General features: G+C 43.3%; 1 protein-coding gene across 5 annotated transcripts in view; it reads right to left on the bottom strand.

The window, feature by feature from the left end:
• LOC148542789 (coagulation factor VIII-like) overlaps nt 1-19,224 on the bottom strand; it is a 306,775-nt gene that overhangs the window by 197,890 nt on the left and 89,661 nt on the right. For all 5 annotated transcript variants that reach the window (XM_088467390.1, XM_088467391.1, XM_088467389.1 and 2 more), the window contains 2 exons: nt 17,955-18,084; nt 7,377-7,464 (listed from right to left, as the gene is read on the bottom strand). In XM_088467390.1, the coding sequence (XP_088323516.1) occupies nt 7,377-7,464; nt 17,955-18,084 (218 nt within the window). The remainder of the gene's footprint in view (nt 1-7,376; nt 7,465-17,954; nt 18,085-19,224) is intronic.

Here is a 19,224-nt window from a genome sequence, read left to right on the forward strand (position 1 = left end):
CATATATTAGACATATTTCTTTATGATTTACAGATTTTTATCATCTAGATCATCAATATTTACTTTTTTCCCTCCCCTCCTTATTTCCTATGGCAATATCAATTTCAATCAGGATCAGTGTTCCCACTGGTTTGCCGGGAATCGGACATTAGCTTTATATATCTGATAGGATATCTAGGGGACCTTTTGGGTTTATCTCCACATCATGTTGATTAGGTCTGTGAGATATGGGATGTGAAGCTAAGAGTTATATTTATATTGATATGAATATCTCTTATTATATGGTGATTTATTACTCTGTTTATATTGCTATATGTATTTTTTGGATCACTAAATATAAAAATACATTTTTAATATGTCTATTTAGGTTACACGGTTAGTCTGTGTGTTCAGTCTTACATTATTCCTCCGTTTGTAGTCCACACGTGATGGATATATTTCTGTGTTAAGTATCCATACATCTCTGATCAATTATATATTTGAAAAGTGGATTCTATAATATTAATAATATTTGTGTGATGTCTCATGTGAATAACATCTTATATTATTGATATGGTAATTAATTGTGTATATATATTTTATGTTTTGTTTTTTCAATATTATTATAATTTTTAATTTTATTTTTAATTATTTATTTTTATATATATTTATTCCCCATCCTCAGTTATTCACACATATATATTGATATATTTATTTATGGATTCTGACCTCATGCTTTGCATACTGAAAACAAATATTGAGTTTGTAAAAATTATTAAGCTGAGTAACACATAAAGACTTTTGTCTAATTTTAATTTTGATACATTTTTTATTGTATTTTGAATTCTGATGTATTATGTGCAGATAATAAACATATGAACTATATAAACATGGATTGCTGCTCTGAAATGTGTATCTTACTGTATTTAAAAGTATCCAGCAATTTTAAGATTAAGACCAAACAGCTGAACCACATGAGAAACAGCTGAGAAACATCATTTAATTAAAATCTATTAGCACAGCTATTTAAACACCATGTTGAACACTGGATGTTACACTTTCTGAGGAAACCCGGGGTTCTTTGTGCCCGGAGAAACATCCTGTTTGTTGCCAGACCGCTATCGCACACTGGAGTGTTCATTGGTCCCTTCCCCCCCTGCAGGGAGCGTGCCGCGAGTCCTCCGTGAGTTTACATGCTGACCACCAGTGATACAGCCAGCCGGATACAGAGCACGGAGCTACCTGGCTCGCAGCCATCCAGCAATACGCTCCCGCTGATGAGCCCTAGAGCATTACCACTCTCCAAAGATCCGTTCACATCATCTCCATACAGGAGTCACCGGACATAGGAGAATGAGATGGTAATTATAATATTCATTTGCAAGCTATACTTCTGCTATTCAGCGGTCAGAGTGTTTGCTCCACACTTGGACTCTGTGTCCGTGGGACATTTCTTTTTGTTTCCAGTCACAGCGGCTCCCTGCAGCAGTTAATCCACCTAGCTGGGGTAATAAAATTGTGAGAACTGTTTCCATTTAAAGAGGATACGTTGTTTCCATCCTTAATAGTAACAAGATTGCTTTGTCATTTTGGAACACTGGGCCTGATTCAGAGCCGGACGCTCTGACAGAGCGCTCGCTCTGAATCAGGGCCGGCCCCCTGGTTTTTCAGAACGGTCTCCTGGCCACTCGCATAGCTGCGAGCGGCATGATGGTCGCGATGGTCAAGACCATCGCGACCATCGGGCTTGCGACGAGACCCTTGTGGTAGGGTCTCTTTGCCACAAGCCCAAGAGTGCTTTCAGCTCTAACAGAGCTGAAAGCACTCCTACTGACATCACTTGTGGTGTCAGTGGGGCCGGCCCCAGACGGTAGGCGTTTCCATGGGAATGCCTCCGTCTGGGCAGTCACGCCCCCGGCCCGCCCACCGCATGCGCCGGCTCCGTCGTACGCATGCGCACTGGGCCACCACCGACCCACTTGCGTGCGCATAGCGCTCGCGAGCGGGTCTGAATCGGGCCCACTGTTTCTACATATGGACTTCTACAGGACATTTATTTCTATCACCATGGCTTTATGAGCACCTAGTTTAGGACGGTCTGAATTCTGCACAGAGCGATTGTGCTTATTTGTGATATTGCTGTCATTTGTAATTTTAATACTGTTATTAAATATTTGTTATATTATATATCGTTTTATCTTCGCAAACAAGCGCTCCTACATTTTTTCTTGTTTCAAATATGGCAGTATCCTGACTCCCTGTCATCTGAGACGAGCCATGACTGCCATTATCTTGGTAAATACCCGAGGGGCTGTGGCTAGATGAAGGGTAGAGCCTGAAATTGGTAATGTTGCTGATCTACCGCCAATCTCAGAAAGCCTTGGTGGGATTGTGCAATCGGAACATGCAGATATGCATCTTGTATGTCCAGGGATACCATGAAATCTCCAGGCTCCATAGCCAGCATAATTGACTGTACGGTTTCCATATGGAATTTGGGCACCTTGATGAATCTGTTGAGAGATTTCAGATTCAGGATAGGGCGATGTGACCCATTTGGTTTTTGAATCAAAAATAAATTTGAATAATAACCCCTTTCCTGTTGCATCACAGGGATGGGGACTATGACTCCTGATTTCAGGAGGGCCCCAATAGACTCCCGGTAGGCCGAAGCTCTGACCGAGTCCAAAGGCAGGGTTGTACCAACAAACCCCTGAGGGGGGTGCCTCAGGAATGTGATGGCATAGCCATGAGAGACCAGCTCTCGAACCCAGGCATCCATAGTCATCTGATGCCAGGCCTGGGCGAACTGTAGAAGTCAGCCTCCAACCCTGATATCCTCCAGGGGGAGGCCCGCCCCATCAGACAGTAGACTTACCGTCTGGCCTGGAAGCAGGACGTTTGGTTGACCAAGATTTCTTGGACTGCGGTTTCCTGTAGGAATGACTGGAGGAAGACTGTTTCTTTGCTCCACCCTGTGGGCGAAAGGACCGAGATGACGACTGTCTAAATTTAGAGGTAGCCATGGATGGCAATTCAGTACACTTCAGTGTTGCTAAACAAGTCATTATGTGATCCAGCTCTGGTCCAAACAGTACCTTCCCCACAAAAGGCAAGGATTCGAGAGCCTTCATGGACCCTGCATCCGCCTTCCAGGTCTTTAACCAAAAGGATCTTCGGGCTGCAACTGAGTTTGCCGAGACCCTAGAAGCCAAGATACCTGCATCAATAACCGCTTCCCTCATATACAGTGCATCCGGAAAGTATTCACAACGCTTCACTTTTTCCACATTTTGTTATGTTACAGCCTTACTCCAAAATGGAATAAATTCATTTTTGTCCTCAAAATTCTACACACAATACCCCATAATCACAACGTGTAAAAAGTTTTTTTGCGATTTTTGCAAATTTAATTAAAAAAAACAAAAAACTAAGAAATCACGTGCACATAAGTATTCACAACCTTTGCTCAATACTTTGTTGATGCACCTTTGGCAGCAATTACAGCCTCAATTATTTTTGAATATGATGCCACAAGCTTGACACACCTATCTTTGGGCAGTTTCGCCCATTCCTCTTTGCAGCACCTCTCAAGCTCCATCAGGTTGGATGGGAAGCGTCGGTGCACAGCCATTTTCAGATCTCTCCAGAGATGTTCAATTGGATTCAAGTCTGGGCTCTGGCTGGGCCACTCAAGGACTTTCACAGTTGTCCTGAAGCGACTCCTTTGATATCTTGGCTGTGTGCTTAGGGTTGTTGTCCTGCTGAAAGATGAACCGTCGCCCCAGTCTGAGGTCAAGAGTGCTCTGGATCAGGTTTTCATCCAGGATGTCTCTGTACATTGCCACATTCATCTTTCCCTCTATCCTGATTAGTCTTCCAGTTCCTGCCACTTGAAAAACATCCCCACAGCATGATGCTGCCACCATACTTCACTGTAGGGATGGTATTGGCCTGGTGATGAGTGGTGCCTGGTTTCCTACAAACATAATGCCTGGAATTTACGCCAAAGAGTTCAATCTTTGTTTCTCATGGTCTGAAAGTCCTTCAGGTGCATTTTGGCACACTCCAGGCAGGCTGCCATGTGCTTTTTACTAAGGTGTGGCTTCCGTCTGGCCACTCTACCATACAGGCCTGATTGGTGAATTGCTGCAGAGATGGTTGTCCTTCTGGAAGGTTCTCCTCTTTCCAGAGAAGATTGATGTAGCTCTGACAGAGTCCTGGTGGTTCGGAACTTCTTCCATTTACGGATGATGGAGGCCACTGTGCTCATTGGGACCTTCAAAGCAACAGATATTTTTCTGTACCCTTCCCCAGATTTGTGCCTCAAGACAATCCTGTCTCGGAGGTCTACAGACAATTCCTTGGACTTAATGCTTTGTATGTGCTCTGACATTCACTGTCAAGTGTGGGACCTTATATAGACAGGTGTATGCCTTTCAAAATCATGTCCAATCAACTGAATTTACAACAGGTGGACTCCAATTAAGCTGTAGGAACATCTCAAGGATGATCAATGGAAACGGGATGCACCTGAGCTCAATTTTGAGCTTCATGGCAAAGGCCGTGAATACTTATGTACATGTGATTTCTTAATGTTTTTTTTTTAATTAAATTTGCAAAAATCTCAAAAAAACTTTTTACACGTTGTCATTATGGGGTATTGTGTGTAGAATTTTGAGGACAAAAATGAATTTATTCCATTTTGGAATAAGGCTGTAACATAACAAAATGTGGAAAAAGTGAAGCGTTGTGAATACTTTCCGGATGCACTGTACACAGCTGCTTTTTGCATTTGACTGCGAAGAGATTGTTGTCCTCTGGTTGCATCAGGCATAGTATCTTCCAGAGATTTTGTCCATTCTTCCATAGCTTAGGCTACTCAGGCTACAGCCAAAGCTGGTCTGGTAATAGCTCCAGATAATGAAAATTCTGTTTTTAAATAATTGTCAAGTTTTTTCTATCAGTAACCTCTTTCAAAGAGAATGCTGCCGGAGTGGATAACGTAGTGCTCCTGAGCAGTCTTGTGACATGAGCATCTATCATTGGAGGAACTTCCCATTTGTTACATTCATCAAGTGCAAACGGGTATCGAGAGGTTATATTCCTTGTAGCATGGAAATGCTTACTAGGAGTGCCCCATGCATCAGACATGAGATTCGTCAGTTGCTCAGACTGAGGGAAATAATCCTTAGCCACCTTCTGACGTCTAAAGACTGGAGTCTTAAATGTCAGTGAAACCGCCTGTTCCTCTATACTGAGGCCAGCTCTAACCGCTTTTACCAGACAGAGGACATTCACAAGGGACTGATGGTCTTCTTCCACTGAGTAAGACCCAGAACTCTGAGTATCAGAGTCTGCTGAGGAGGCCGAGTCAGACTCTTGAGGCAACGACTGACGAGAACTTCTGTTATGCCCCTGCTTTACCGCAACAGGTCTATCTGCCTGCTGAGAGGCTAGAGACGGCGGCATACCTTACTAGAGTAACCCAGAAGGAATTCATGGGGGGCATACACATAGAAGGATACACATGCTTCGAACACCCCATAGCATAATCGGCAATACCGCCGCAGCAGGAGCCCGTGCTTCTGCAGCCTTGTCTCCCAAGTATGACAAAACCTGAGGCAAAATGGCCACCCAGGGTGGCTCTAGTGCTGGTGCAGGTGTACCATATGGCCCAGGTGGCTGTTTACAACAGTTACTACACAATCCATCCTGTATATCATCCTGCTCAGACAGGCCTGCCGCACAGGACTTAGATATCTTCAGCACTGGCGGTTCATCCTTCTCACCTTTACCTTTAGACATGACAAATGTGTAAATGGTATAAGGGGTACAGTATAAATGCAATGTGACCTTTATCAGTGAAAAAAACCCACACACCTCTTCAAGGGATGGAGAGAAACACAGTGATAGGTATAACTGACAGTTTGAAGAAACAGGCAGTATAAATACAGCAGATAGCGTATACAGTCACATACAATGCATAAATATGCACAATTGCTATTGCAAATGGACTCTGTATCAACTAACCAGCTACGAGGGGGTTGTGGTAGGATGTAGAGCGCTATATACCAGACCCAAGGGAGAGGTATACAGGGAGACAGACCAATACCTCTGAGACAAACAGCTTCAGCAGTACACACACAAATGCTAACTGCGAGCGTCTCAATACACTAGGTGGTCAGATATAGTAAACCAGACGCTGGAATCCGTACCCGGAAGTTTGTTTCTGGGGGGAGGAGCGTCCGGGGGAGCGCTTCTCTAGGCTGGGATTTTGACGGCCGGGTACGCTGACCTCACAGTAGCAAGACGTTGACAAGTGCGCTCGCTCTAGTGAGTCTTACCACGATGCCTTCACCCGCAGCTGCCTCAGATGTGTCTCTACACCAGAGGCCAGGACTGCCGAGCACGATTCCCCGAGAGGAATCGCTTACCTGACATCTCCGTGATCCGACTGCAGTACGGACCTCAGCAAAAGCCGCTAGCTAAGACACACTGAGGCCTGACAAAAATCTCAGCAGTACTGGTGTTTTGGCGTTGGCGGAAGTAGGAGACGACGCGGTACTGCATCATTATAGGCACTGGTACCGCTAAACTCTGCAGTTCAACAAACTGAGGTACATCATAAAATAAAAAAGCCTGGAACTGCCTAGGCAGTCTTGCTGTATAACACTGGTCTTGCCGCACACCAAACAAAAAAACTGAATGCCTGTGGCTGAGGGCGGAGTATATAGGGAGGAGGACCAGTGCATGCTGGGAGCTCTAAAGCTGTAGCTGTTTGGTGCATTGGATTGCTCCAACTACATACCCCCAAGGTAGATCCTGTGGACCCTATGGACCATGAAGAAGAAATTTACAATTATTATTATGTCGACATTAACACTGAATTAATTCAGAATATCGGCATGGTCTGAATGTCGACATCCAGGATGTCGATATGTTCAGTATACTGAGATTCAGAAAGCAGACAATGGTATTTTAAGGTAAATGTAACTCTAAACCTAACTCTAACCTTAATCCTAGTCAAAGGCTAATATTAACCCTAAAATCATTTATAAAAATTCTGGCTGTCGACATTCATAATGCTGACATTCTGAATGTAGACATAATGACTTCAAACCATCAAACATTAGCTGACTGGCTTCTGGTTCAAGTTTTAAAAATCTTGATTTATTGTACAAAGATCAACTTTTCTGTCTTCCCGTTCCTGATCCTCTTTGCCTTCCTGCCTTCTGTACTTTTACCTTACTTTCAATTTTGTTTATTAAATGTATTTGTTTAGCATAACATTACTCGTATTTCTCATGTTGTTTGCTTTGTATATAATATCTATATTTGCAATTGTAAAACTTATTGAAAATGAAGAATTTATAAAAAAAAAAAAAGTACTGTACCTGTCAAAGAGGGATGATTAGAGCTCACGCTGCTCAAGCCTTGGGGATACATGTTAAAGGGGTGACGAGCCAAATTCTTGAACACAATCTTTTATCACAGAAAAATAAGACGGAACAATTTTATCATAATTTTTCTTGAATCAGTGTCACATAGTTACAGTATATTATTTTAATTAAATATACCATAAAATAACACATTGTAATAGAGTGTATACAAAATAAACATTACATTATTCAGAAAATATATTATAATTGCATCAAACAAGAATGCTAAATAATTCTAACGTGTGTGTCTGTTTGTCCTTCATGCACAGCCAGAGTTTTGTACCTGGCTCCGCCAAATTTGGCATGGTGGTGCAGTTTGACCGGGATTAGGTTTTTGCCTAGGTTTGAACTTCATCGGTGTAACACACACAACCCCAAAAAACCTGGGACACTCTCAAATTTATACACACACTGTTTTCATACTGGCTTCATACACACACTGTCTGGCAGGCTCATGAACAGCTCAGCACTCTATACATTCAGACTATGGTAGACAGAATAATCAATATTTGATCCTGGCAAAGCAAAGTTTAGCATACTGAGATTAAAAACAGTAGGGAAGATTGACTGCAGCAACACAATGCCACTGCAGGCGGGCCCCCTTCTGCCAAGGAACGGGACTCCAGTCCCTGCATTCCCCCCTGATGGCAGCCCTGCTAGACATGGTCTTCAATGTTGGGTTGCAGAGTGATTTCAGGGAGTGATTCAGCCTGTGGACGCAGTGACAGGGATCAAACAGATTCCCGATTACCGGGAATTTTCCAAAAAGGGGGCGTCTCAGCACCATTGGGGAAGTAGAGAGGCCAGGATCACCATCGGCTGACAGAAATTTCCTGGCCTATTTTGCATATGCGCCGATGCATCCTTGGATGCAGCTCGGATCAGTAATGCATGCAAAAGGCATAACGCCTCCAGCTGCGATAGCATATCTGTCCGCAGCTGAATCACCCCCTCTGTTCTGTAGTGATTTCTGAAACTCAAGTGATTTTGGAAGCTATAAGGATTTCTATTTCTAGTCTGTCTGCACCTGATATATCCCATTCCAAACAGTATGAGAATACGCCTTCCTGCCCTGTCATTTACTCCTAATTTGCATAGTTATCCCGGTTATAGACGAGGACAATGTAAAAACATGAAGGCTGCAGGTGTACTTCAGGGTCCAGTCTTCAACCAATGACGGGTATCTCAGCTACTATACTGATGGGATGTAGTCAAGAAGCCGGCGGTCGAAATGCCTCCCAACTGTGAAATCCCGGCAGGGGATTAATGATAAGTGCCGAAATCCCGACGCATATCATTATCCACCCGCTGAAATCCTGAAGCCAGCCATACCGAATGAAGGTAAGCCGGGCATCGCGAGCAGACAGCCGTTGTTAGGTTCAGGGGCACCCGGGGGGGACTTAGGGTTAGGCACGCCCCCACCGGGAGGGTTAGGGTCGGGCTAGGGGAAGGGGGGGTTAGGGTCAGGCACCCCCCAGGAGGTTTAGGTTTAGGGTGTGGGGAGGGAGGTTAGGTTTAGGCACCCCTGGAGGAGGTTAGCACCCCTAAGGGAGGGTTAGGGATAGGGGGGTGGGGAGAGAAGTAGGGATAGCCTCCTTACCTGCCCTGTCGGGATCTGCGCTGTTCGGGCTGCCGGCGGCAGTATTTGAACCGCCTGGCTCACGTCCGGCGGTCATTCATACCGATCCCACACTGATAAGGGACATATTTATGAAATTTTTTTTACAGGAAATACCCCCTGATATCAGACTTTTTCTGGAAATACCCACACAATTTAAGCATCCTCTGGATGTATGATGTGGGTTCGGCAGCAGATATCAGATATATTAGCTGCGGTTTCCCCATTTCCGGTCACATTATGATGTGACTTTATGATTATTGCGTAATTTTGGCCAATCTGCTTTTCAAAGAGCCGCTATTCACTGTATTTTGCCATGAGGGGCAGGGCCTAATGATGCAAATAGATGGGCCCTGCCCCCACAGCTGTCACTGCATCTCCTCTCAGAGCTTCTCCTGGAGTGGAGATTCTTACAGTAGCCATTAGTTCTCTAGATTTAGAAATACCCATGTAATTCATTATGATCTCAACCAATGTATTGTTCCCTAACGCATTGACAGACACAATATTTGATTGCTTTATCTACTTGTCATTAATATAACCAAGACAGGTATACATATACCCAGTAAATACATTGTGATATCAACTGGTCTAATGCATTGGCTGCTACAGGGATTGTAAGATGGTTGACAGGAAATGGTCATAGCAAAATGGAAATGTGATCACTCCAATTTACCAGTTGCAATTGAAAAATACCATTTTCCAGCGTTGGATTTTACATTCGATCTGCAGGACTGCAGCCCCCCAGTAAAATCTGCCACCTGCGGTGACTTCCCATTGGAAGTGCTCTCTGCTAATTACACCTTAACAGGCTCCCCTAGGGGGAGGCGTTTTCTTCCCTGGGACTGCTAGTCCATAATTCGATAGCAGAGAGTGCTTCCCACTGGCAGCCCTTACCAGCTTCTTGGGGGTGCAGCCGGTGCAGTCCCTAGAAGCCGGACAGTTTGCTCATTTGTGCGCATGCACGGGATTGCGATCCAAAGCATGTGCACAATTACAGGACACTCGTCCAAACAGGTAAGGAGCTGCCACTGCTACTTTCACACTGATCGTGTCACAGATTTGACTGATTTTAGATTCACTTTCATATATCTGTCTTGGCAATACCAGAGGTGTGGAATCTAACAAGCCCTTTATCATTGACCTCTATAAGAGGATTTAGGCTTTCCATTCCTCTGCAATGCCTCCAGATGTGACAGGAACCCAGGAAGTTCAAACTAACAATAGACTTAGGCCCTCATTCAGAGCCGTACGCTCTGAGCAGAGCGCACGCTCTGAATGAGGGCCGCCCTCCATAAAAATGGAGCGTCCTCCTGGACGCTCGTATAGCTGTGGGTCACCACCCACAGCCTATACAAGCGTGCAGTTTGATGGCCGCGATGGTCGTGACCATCGCGACCATCGAAACTGCGAGCCGGAGCCTGCGGTTGAGGTTTTCAGCCGCAAGCTCCGGAGTGATTTTGGCTCTATCAGAGCCAAAATCACTCCCACTGACATCACTAGTGATGTCAGTGGGCCGGCTTCTGACGGTAGGCGTTCCCATGGGAACGCCCCCGTCAGGGAGGCACGCCCCCGGCACACCCATCAAAGGGGGCGTGCTGTCAATCAACATCGACAGCACGCCCTCTTTGATCAGACACAACGAGCGAAGGACTTTCCTTCGCTCGTCGCGTCTGGCGCATGCGCACGACGGAGCTCCCTCAGTCGTGCGCATGCTCAGTGCAGAACATCGACCCACTTGCGAGCGGACAGCCGCTCGCGAGTGGGTCTGAATCAGGGCCAGAATCAGATCCAATACAGTAAACAAGAAAAATCAAGAGCCAAGCCAGATCAGAAGCACAGGAATCAATCAGGATACGTGTAACCAGAATAATGGATCCCAGATTCACAGAGCTGACTTTAATACCCCCACAAATTCAAGTTGCTGGGGCTACATGATGTCAGCAATCAGCAGGTGGCTGGCCCTTTAAGCCTAAATATATTGCATACTTGCCTACTTTTGAAAAAGCATTCAGAGAGATTGTGAAAACAACACCTATGAGTGCGTCTTACAGTGGGCGTATACAGCTACATCTGAGGGGCGTGTCATAAAATTGATTTCCATCCAAATGTAAATGATCCCCAGAGCAGTTAGTAAGAGCTACTTGTTGATGAAAACACACTGATACTTTTCATAAAATACATGTAACCACAGGGATCATTGTGCCTTATTATAACCAATGCAGGGAAACTATACTAATAATTCCATTTGAATGTATATACTGTATATATGTTTTTATTTATATATATAATGGGGGTAGGGTGCAATCAGGGAGATTGCTAGACTCCTCAGGGAGTCTGGGAGCGTGCTATTCTTTCAGGAAGACTCCCTGAAAATCAGGGAGAGTTGGCAAGTATGATATACTGCAGCTACTCAACCTCCCTTAAGGAAAGGCTGGAGATGAAAGAGAGAGAGAGCTGGCGTCAAGAACCAGCTGCAGAGGAAACACTGGCAGCTACCAGTAAATGACCGCCGGGTACTGGGTGCCTGAGAAGTATGCAATACTGATATTTACGCAATTGAGCGATTACTGGTAAACTGCGCATGTGTATAAGTCATACTGTACATGCATTAACACTACCGTAGTCATTCAGTGCATTTGGCAAAAAGCGTTTGTGGGAGGCAACTGGGTGGCGGCAAAGAACGCGGGCATGTTACAACTGTACTCGGTGTGTGTCACAGCCTGCATCCGAGATATCATAAGCAATAAATAGGTCTCCGGTGTCTCAGTACTTGCGGCCATTCTGAGTAGCAATAGGGTTATTCAGACCTGTGATAATCGAATGATCTGCGACCAAAGCTGCGTCTTTGTAAGAAGATGTTTGGATTTGCAAAGCCACATGTTGGCGTCTCAATACAATCCTCTGTGTCTGCGATATTTGCATATTATCGCACAGCAGCTGTAATTGCATTAGCATACTGTACATCTCTGAATCAGGCCCTGGGTGCCATGGTGCCTGTGAGATTACCACATTTTGAAAAAGAGTAAAGCTGATCATAGTGCAGTGAATTTTGTGGAATTTATTCACTGCTACTCACAATATGAATTTGTTTCTAAGTAAGCTGCAAACATTGTGCAATCTTGATGTTTTTTATTATTATTAAAACAGTGGTTTCCAAACGGGGTGCCATGGCACCTTGGGGTGCCGCAGGGTACCTTCATGGGTGCCAAAGACTGGTTGTCCAGGACCAAATTAAATTATTTATGGTCAATGTGATAGGCAAAACCAGTACTGGTGGCTGCCAATCATAAAATATGTGGACAAACAGAAGCACAACCTGTCCACCACCATATAACAGAACTTAAGGACGATTTACTTAATTTATAAAAGTTTTCTGAATTTCTCAATAAGAAACTTTTGGCCTAGGGGTGCCATGAAAAGAAAAGCTGATACTCTGGGGTGGTATGATTCAAGAAAGTTTAGGAACCACTGTTCTAAAGTACAAATGTTTAGTAAAATTGGAAATGATCTTACAGTCACTGATGCCAGTGAGCTGACCAGGAATCAAATGATATAATTCAATGCCAGAATAACCATTGGACCATAACAATAAAATAAATATATGTTAAAAAAAATCAAATCCTAGCAATTTCAGTGAAGAGAGCCCTGGCAAATGCAATGGAAATGTCACAATGCTGGTTGCTTCATAGGGGTGACCTCTTTGCTGCAGGTCCGCCAAGAGTCGAATTGACTCCGGTACCGGGACCAAGTGTGTGGGGGCACGGCCATGTCCTGGGGCCTATAGACAGGCACATGCACTGGTACTTTGTACTTCACCCTATTTCATCCTGACTCCACTGCTTGGATGTGATAGAGACATACTACGACTGACCACTCATGAGGAAGTTTAATTCTATAAATTAGAGAAGGTAGAACAGTCAGGGATGAAGTCGATTAATAGGCAGAGAAGTAAAATTCTAACTTTATTGACCAAAGATTGGTAGAAGTGAGGGCCTTATAAAGGCAGCATACAGGTGAGTTATCATAGTCCTAACTGCCCTGATCTTTAGCTACAGATGTGTCCCTACACATAATCGTTGTATTCGCACCAAAAAGCCCCTCTCGGTGTGCCAGGTCCTGTGAGACTCTGCTACCGCCGGGCAACTTTTTTGCTGAATATGTGTCTAAGTCACAATACGATGCGATTAGAAAGCACCAGCAGACTGTCAGAAAAGAAATATGCCCGCGCTCTGTTTTACCCATATCATACATGGTACCAGCAGCATGGCAATATTAATGCCATAAATGTATATAAAACAGAAAATCTTTTGCTATTGGCGCTAACAATAATATACTGCAAATTTATGTGTGTGCAGCAAATAAAACAAAGGGGATTTTGTCATGATTTGATCAAAGCATTTAAGCCTCCAGCCCAGCATTAAGGGACCCCATTTTTCTGCAATACGATGCGACTAGAAATCACCAGCAGACTGTGCTGATTAATTTGATATATGCGGCACGTGTATATCTGTGTGCGACTGAGTCTCTGAATCTGTATACGAAGTGCTACAATGTAGTGGCAGCAGCTTTTTTCATCCCAAGCTCCGTTGTGTATCATATACAGACGCAGGTACACACAGATATACAAGTGTTGCGTATCAAAATAATCAGCAGTTTGCTGATGCGTGCTAGTCACATCGCATTGAGACTTAAGATTCATTTTCTGCAAAAAATTATGCCTGATGCTAGCAGAGTTGCATGGGATCTGGTGGCTTACTCACGCCAGGCATGTGGCACTGCGTGGCGTATTGAGGCTAGATGTATGAGGTCACATCTTTAGCTGACATTCTGTCAGATCCTCCCATGTTGGAGTTATCAGTTGATGATGCACTGCCACCTGTCATCTATAGTTGGTATAGCAGTGGTTCTTCACAGGAAAAAAGTATTAATTCTCTCTTGTAATCCAAGGCTAATACATCCACCCATCATATCATATATTTAAGATATATGCCCTAATAATCTCAGTTTTTGTGGGATTATTTCTGCTCAAACAGTGGCAGATCCTAGGGTTGGGCGGTGCAATCAGGTCCTCTAAAGCACCCCCCCCCTTTTCCCGGTGGAGTGGAGTAGTGTGGCCCATACCGCGGGCCCCAGAGGCCGTGGCAAGTTTATTGGAGCTGTTGGCTGTAAGTGATCTTAGTCATTTGGCCATGGTCACTGAACAACAAGGACGTGTCTAAGGCAGATTGTGAGGTGCGTGGGGCAGATAAGGCAGGGAAATCCTATCATCTTAATTTTATATTATAATAAATCTATTAATGTTGGCAGTATGTAGGATCAATTTTTAAATGGGAAAAGAGGGGAGGGGTATGAGATCTTCTTCTGTATATGTAGCATTCAAATAACATGGCTTTGCATAAAAAAAAAAACTTGGTACGACAACACTGCAATGCTAATGATGGGCTTAGTGCAGTCATTCCAGTCATTTTTAAAAAATTGTATTACCCCACAGCCCATCGGTGATTTGGAACTCTAGTGCTATCAACATAGGGCTGTTTTTTTCCTGGGGGAGTGCGGCAGGTTCCTGTGGGGAATACTTGCAAACTGTATCACAGATCCTGCTATTCCATGTTGTACAGCTGTTTTCCTTCACACCCTGGTGCCTGGCCCATACCACACTGGCAGAACCTATGGCATTGATAGGTGTCAGCGGTGAGCAATGGAGATCAGTCCACATGGAAGATAACATAACCAGACTTATTGGTTTAGTAACTGGCAGATAACAGGATGCAGGGCAAGACAGGATTAATGTAAACATGTACATACAGATCCAGCCAGGAACTTACAGGGTGCATTAGCAGGTGGTGTGTGTAGATGGAGTAATAGTAATTGGTGGTGACACAGTGAGGTTTCTAGTTCCGCTGTGTAGCACAGTCTCCAGTATGTGTGACACAGTCTTCGTTATAACAAGATACTCCAAGGCACATCCTCTTCCTATAGAGAACAGACAGAGAGCACGCGCAGTGGTGCACATGGAATCTGGGTTGGAGGTCACGTACTGTAGTGACGCGACTTTGCCAGTGACTGTGAAGGGGAGACAGCACGACAGGAAAGCGGCATTTTATATCTATGTAGAGTTGGCTACATCTTGAGTTTGCGGCCAACTCTGCGTAGGTTATAAAATACTGTTTTTTTCGCTTTTTAGGACGAAGTCAGTGCGTAAAATATAGTAACTGAATTCGATGCACAACAATGTAAATATGAGGCAAAAAAAAAATACACAACAACATGCTATTCTGTCTTTTTTACAGGTTGAGTATATAGTGTCATTCTTAACTGGCAGGTTGCCTCTATGCAATGTTTCCTGCAGCAGAAAATGCACTAGTGATGAAGGAATTCACGGTTACAGGACTTTTTTCCTATGGAATGCCCTCCCTTGCCCAACAAGACTTTGTTCTAACTTCCAATCCTCCAAGCGTTCTCTGAACACTCACCTCTTCAGGGAGGCTTATCAAATCCCAGAAGAACTCACATAACCTCCATAGACTATTCTACTCAACTAGCTCCCCTTTATACAGTCACATTTTTGTTTAAAATTGGGTTAATTTATGAATTGTACAAGTACATAAAGAAAGAGCATCAACATTTCCCATCTTAAAACCCATCTTCAACTTAGTTATACTAATCATGCAATTATAGTCAATAAAGTAATGCCTTCGCTATATATCACATTATACAGATAATAGACTGACCATCAATAAAAGTCATTAAATCTCACAGCTGGGCAACCAACAAGATAGGATCATTGTGTTTTGCCAGGTGTCAGGATCATACAAAGTAGAAATGATCAAGTGTCCGTCCCGTCAGACCTACACATAACTTTACATATGTTCTCTTTCTACACTCAGACACCCCCTGGAGACCCCAAGCCAACACTGTGTGACTGGATCATACACAGCCCACCAAGTACCTCTGGCTGTATCAATATGCATCACCTATCATTATGTATCAAATTCCTATTTCCCTATAGATTACAGAGTCTAAAGTGTGTTCTATCCTGTCAATGCTGTTATTGCTGTAAAATCAGCAATGCTCCCACTCCTTTAGGAAAGAGAATGAATGGAAAGAGGGTGGTAACCTGATGGATGGAGGCTACCCTTGAATGCAAGCATTTCTGCATAGTCACTGTTACCACCCTATGTTTTTAGTATTTTTCAGCAGAAGCACATGAGTAATGAGCATCTGTGAATTTGTCGATGCGACTACCCTGCACTAACACAAAGCATTAGATTAAGCACTGTGAATTCATGACTATTCTGCCTATCTGCTACTTGCCTTAACATGTTGCTTTGTACTTTACATCTTTGTTGTCTTGTTGCATGATTATTACAGATAATTTCTTTGCATCTGACTCATTCCTTGTATAGTTATTTTGTACCTAGTTGAGGTATAGGTACAGTTCTTTTATACCTAGATAACCAATACTTACTGACCTTGATTAGTTCTATGATTTCATCTGTCAGCTGTCTATATCCTAATGCCCACACATGAGCCACTGGGAAGCTAATTTTGGCGATGAGTTAGCAATAAAACATTGAACTCCTTTACCTGTTCAAGTGTGTCTAATATGCTCATATGCCAATGCTGTAATCTTTTATTCTCCATGCTGACAACCTGCCTATATTTCCAACAAATGATCCATTAATGCAATGTACTGATTTTCTCAGATACTTGGCACCAGCACCCATTGATGTTAGCCATTACTATGCTACTGCTGCTAACAAGAGTGTAACTCTCATGTTTTAGGCAAATAGAGGCTTATACTATAGTGCCACCACGTAATCTCACACACAATGCTTGGCCCACTAAGCACAACAAATGTATACTGCTATCAGACATACAGTAAGTCTTTTTGTTCTACATACTTAGGGCCTGATTCAGACCCACTCGCAAGCGGCTGTCCGCTCGCAAGTGGGTCGATGTTCTGCACTGAGCATGCGCACGATGGAGGGAGCTCCGTCGTGCGCATGCGCCAGACGCGACGAGCGAAGGACTTTCCTTCGCTCATTGTGTCAATCAAAGGGGGCGTGCTGTCGATGTTGATTGACAGCACGCCCCCTTTGGTGGGCGTGCCTCCCTGACGGGGGCGTTCCTAACTGAACGCCTACCGTCAGAAGCCGGCCCACTGACATCACTAGTGATGTCAGTGGGAGTGATTTTGGCTCTGATAGAGCCAAAATCACTCCGGGCCTTGCGGTTGAAAACCTCAACCGCAGGCTCCGGCTCGCAGTTTCGATGGTCGCAATGGTCAGGACCATCGCGGCCATCAAACTGCACGCTCGTATAGGCTGCTCAGAGCGTACGGCTCTGAATGAGGGCCTTAGTAGCCACTGTACCTCCATCATGCCAAAAGAAGCTTTTAGTAAACTTTATTAAGTAAAATTGCCACTTAATTGCATTCCAGAATCCCCAATATCTCTAATATGTCAAATCATTGGTGCCATCATGGGATTGTGGATATTGTTTATAAAGCCAAACACTGAGTAAAGGTATCATTGCTAGGAAAATGTTACTATCAAGAGCTACACTTGCTTTGCACAAATGTTACATTACATTCACCAATTTCTCCAAATTTTTTGTCACCTTGTGAATTCAGCTTTTTGGTGACAGGCACCACAGAACATTTCATACCACTATGTAATTATATAAACAATTCACAATCCTACACACTGGTGAGGAGGTGACACTGTGTGTAACCAAGGACTGGACTAGCTAGGAATTAACAAGACTTCTTTGTGAAGCATCATCCACTACTGTATCATCTTGCATTGATTTCTCAAGTTATTGAGTAGTGCTTCTTCATTTCCACATATGTTTTAAAACATCATTATATATGTCAGTGGTATATGACCTTTTTATTTATATTTATTTACCTGGATTTGATCTCCAACTTCTCCTCTAAGCACAGGCCCAAGGATCCCAGTTCCTGGAATTTCTGATGGTTTTAGTTGGGTGAATTGGGAGTTTGTAAATTCTCTGTACACAACCTTAGTATAACGGGAACTAGATGGGATGAGATGAAAAATCAAGCAGAAAATCAATGAAAACAAAAAAAATACAGTAATGAAATCATCCTTAATGAATGTGTTGAAGAAATATAAAATCCACATTTGCAAAGTAAAGTGAATGTGTAGAACACCTTATGCAATGTTATTCAAAGTTTGTGTATGCCATGGTTTTAATAAACATTGAATTAAATTGACGTGGTTAATTTCAATGACCTATTAGGCTTACTGGTGTTGAAGAATAGCAAATTATCTACAGCTTACTAGCTGTAGAAGTGGAACAAATGTGTTTTGAAAAAGAACATATTTCACTTAAAGTTTACATAGACATCACTACCTATACAGGTGTTCTTACACATTTTTGCTGAGGTCACGGCAAAAAATCCCCTCTCGACACGCCAGATCCCATGAGATATGGCTAGCGCCGGACTACTTTTTGCCGAAAAATGTGTCTAAGTCGCAATGCGATTTGACTAGAATGCACCAGCAGACTGTGCTGATTAATTTGATATATGCTACACTTGTATATCTGTGTGTGATGGAGTCTCTAAATCTGTATATGAAGAGGGATGTCATTTTACCTAGTGTCTTTATTTTAACTGCAGCACCCATACACTGGGGCATATTTAACAATTATTGGCACTTGGTACAGATAATTATCATTTGTGATCACTGCATATAGCTGCAATAAGAGTCTAAGGATCGTCTGAATGTACAATTAATCACATGCAGGAACAGGGGGTCCAACATGAACCTGTCCCTGCGATGTGTAAGAAGTAAAGGATCACTTTTGGTTTGGGTACCGGCCATATTACTGTGCATGCACGGCCCCAGAAACTTTAGTGGAATGCTGCCCACAGGCTACAATAATGAAAAAAAATAGGGATATTGAAAGTACCCCAAATTCTGGCGCTAATAAATATTAACAATCCAAATTGATCCACACCTGCCGCAAGTCAATAAGACCACACTGCTATTTGGTTGGACACCACTTGAGCAAAGTCAGAGATGACTTCTCTTTTAATAAAAATAAATAAATAAATATTGAGTAACACAAAATATACTAAAATTCATATAATGAATACATGGATATAAATAGTCAAAATGCTTCTGCTGCTGCCACAGATTCTTTAAAATA

This window comes from Taudactylus pleione, unplaced genomic scaffold (genome assembly GCF_031769625.1).
Source record: "Taudactylus pleione unplaced genomic scaffold, aTauple2 ptg000009l, whole genome shotgun sequence".
NCBI classification, from domain to species: Eukaryota; Metazoa; Chordata; class Amphibia; order Anura; family Myobatrachidae; genus Taudactylus; species Taudactylus pleione.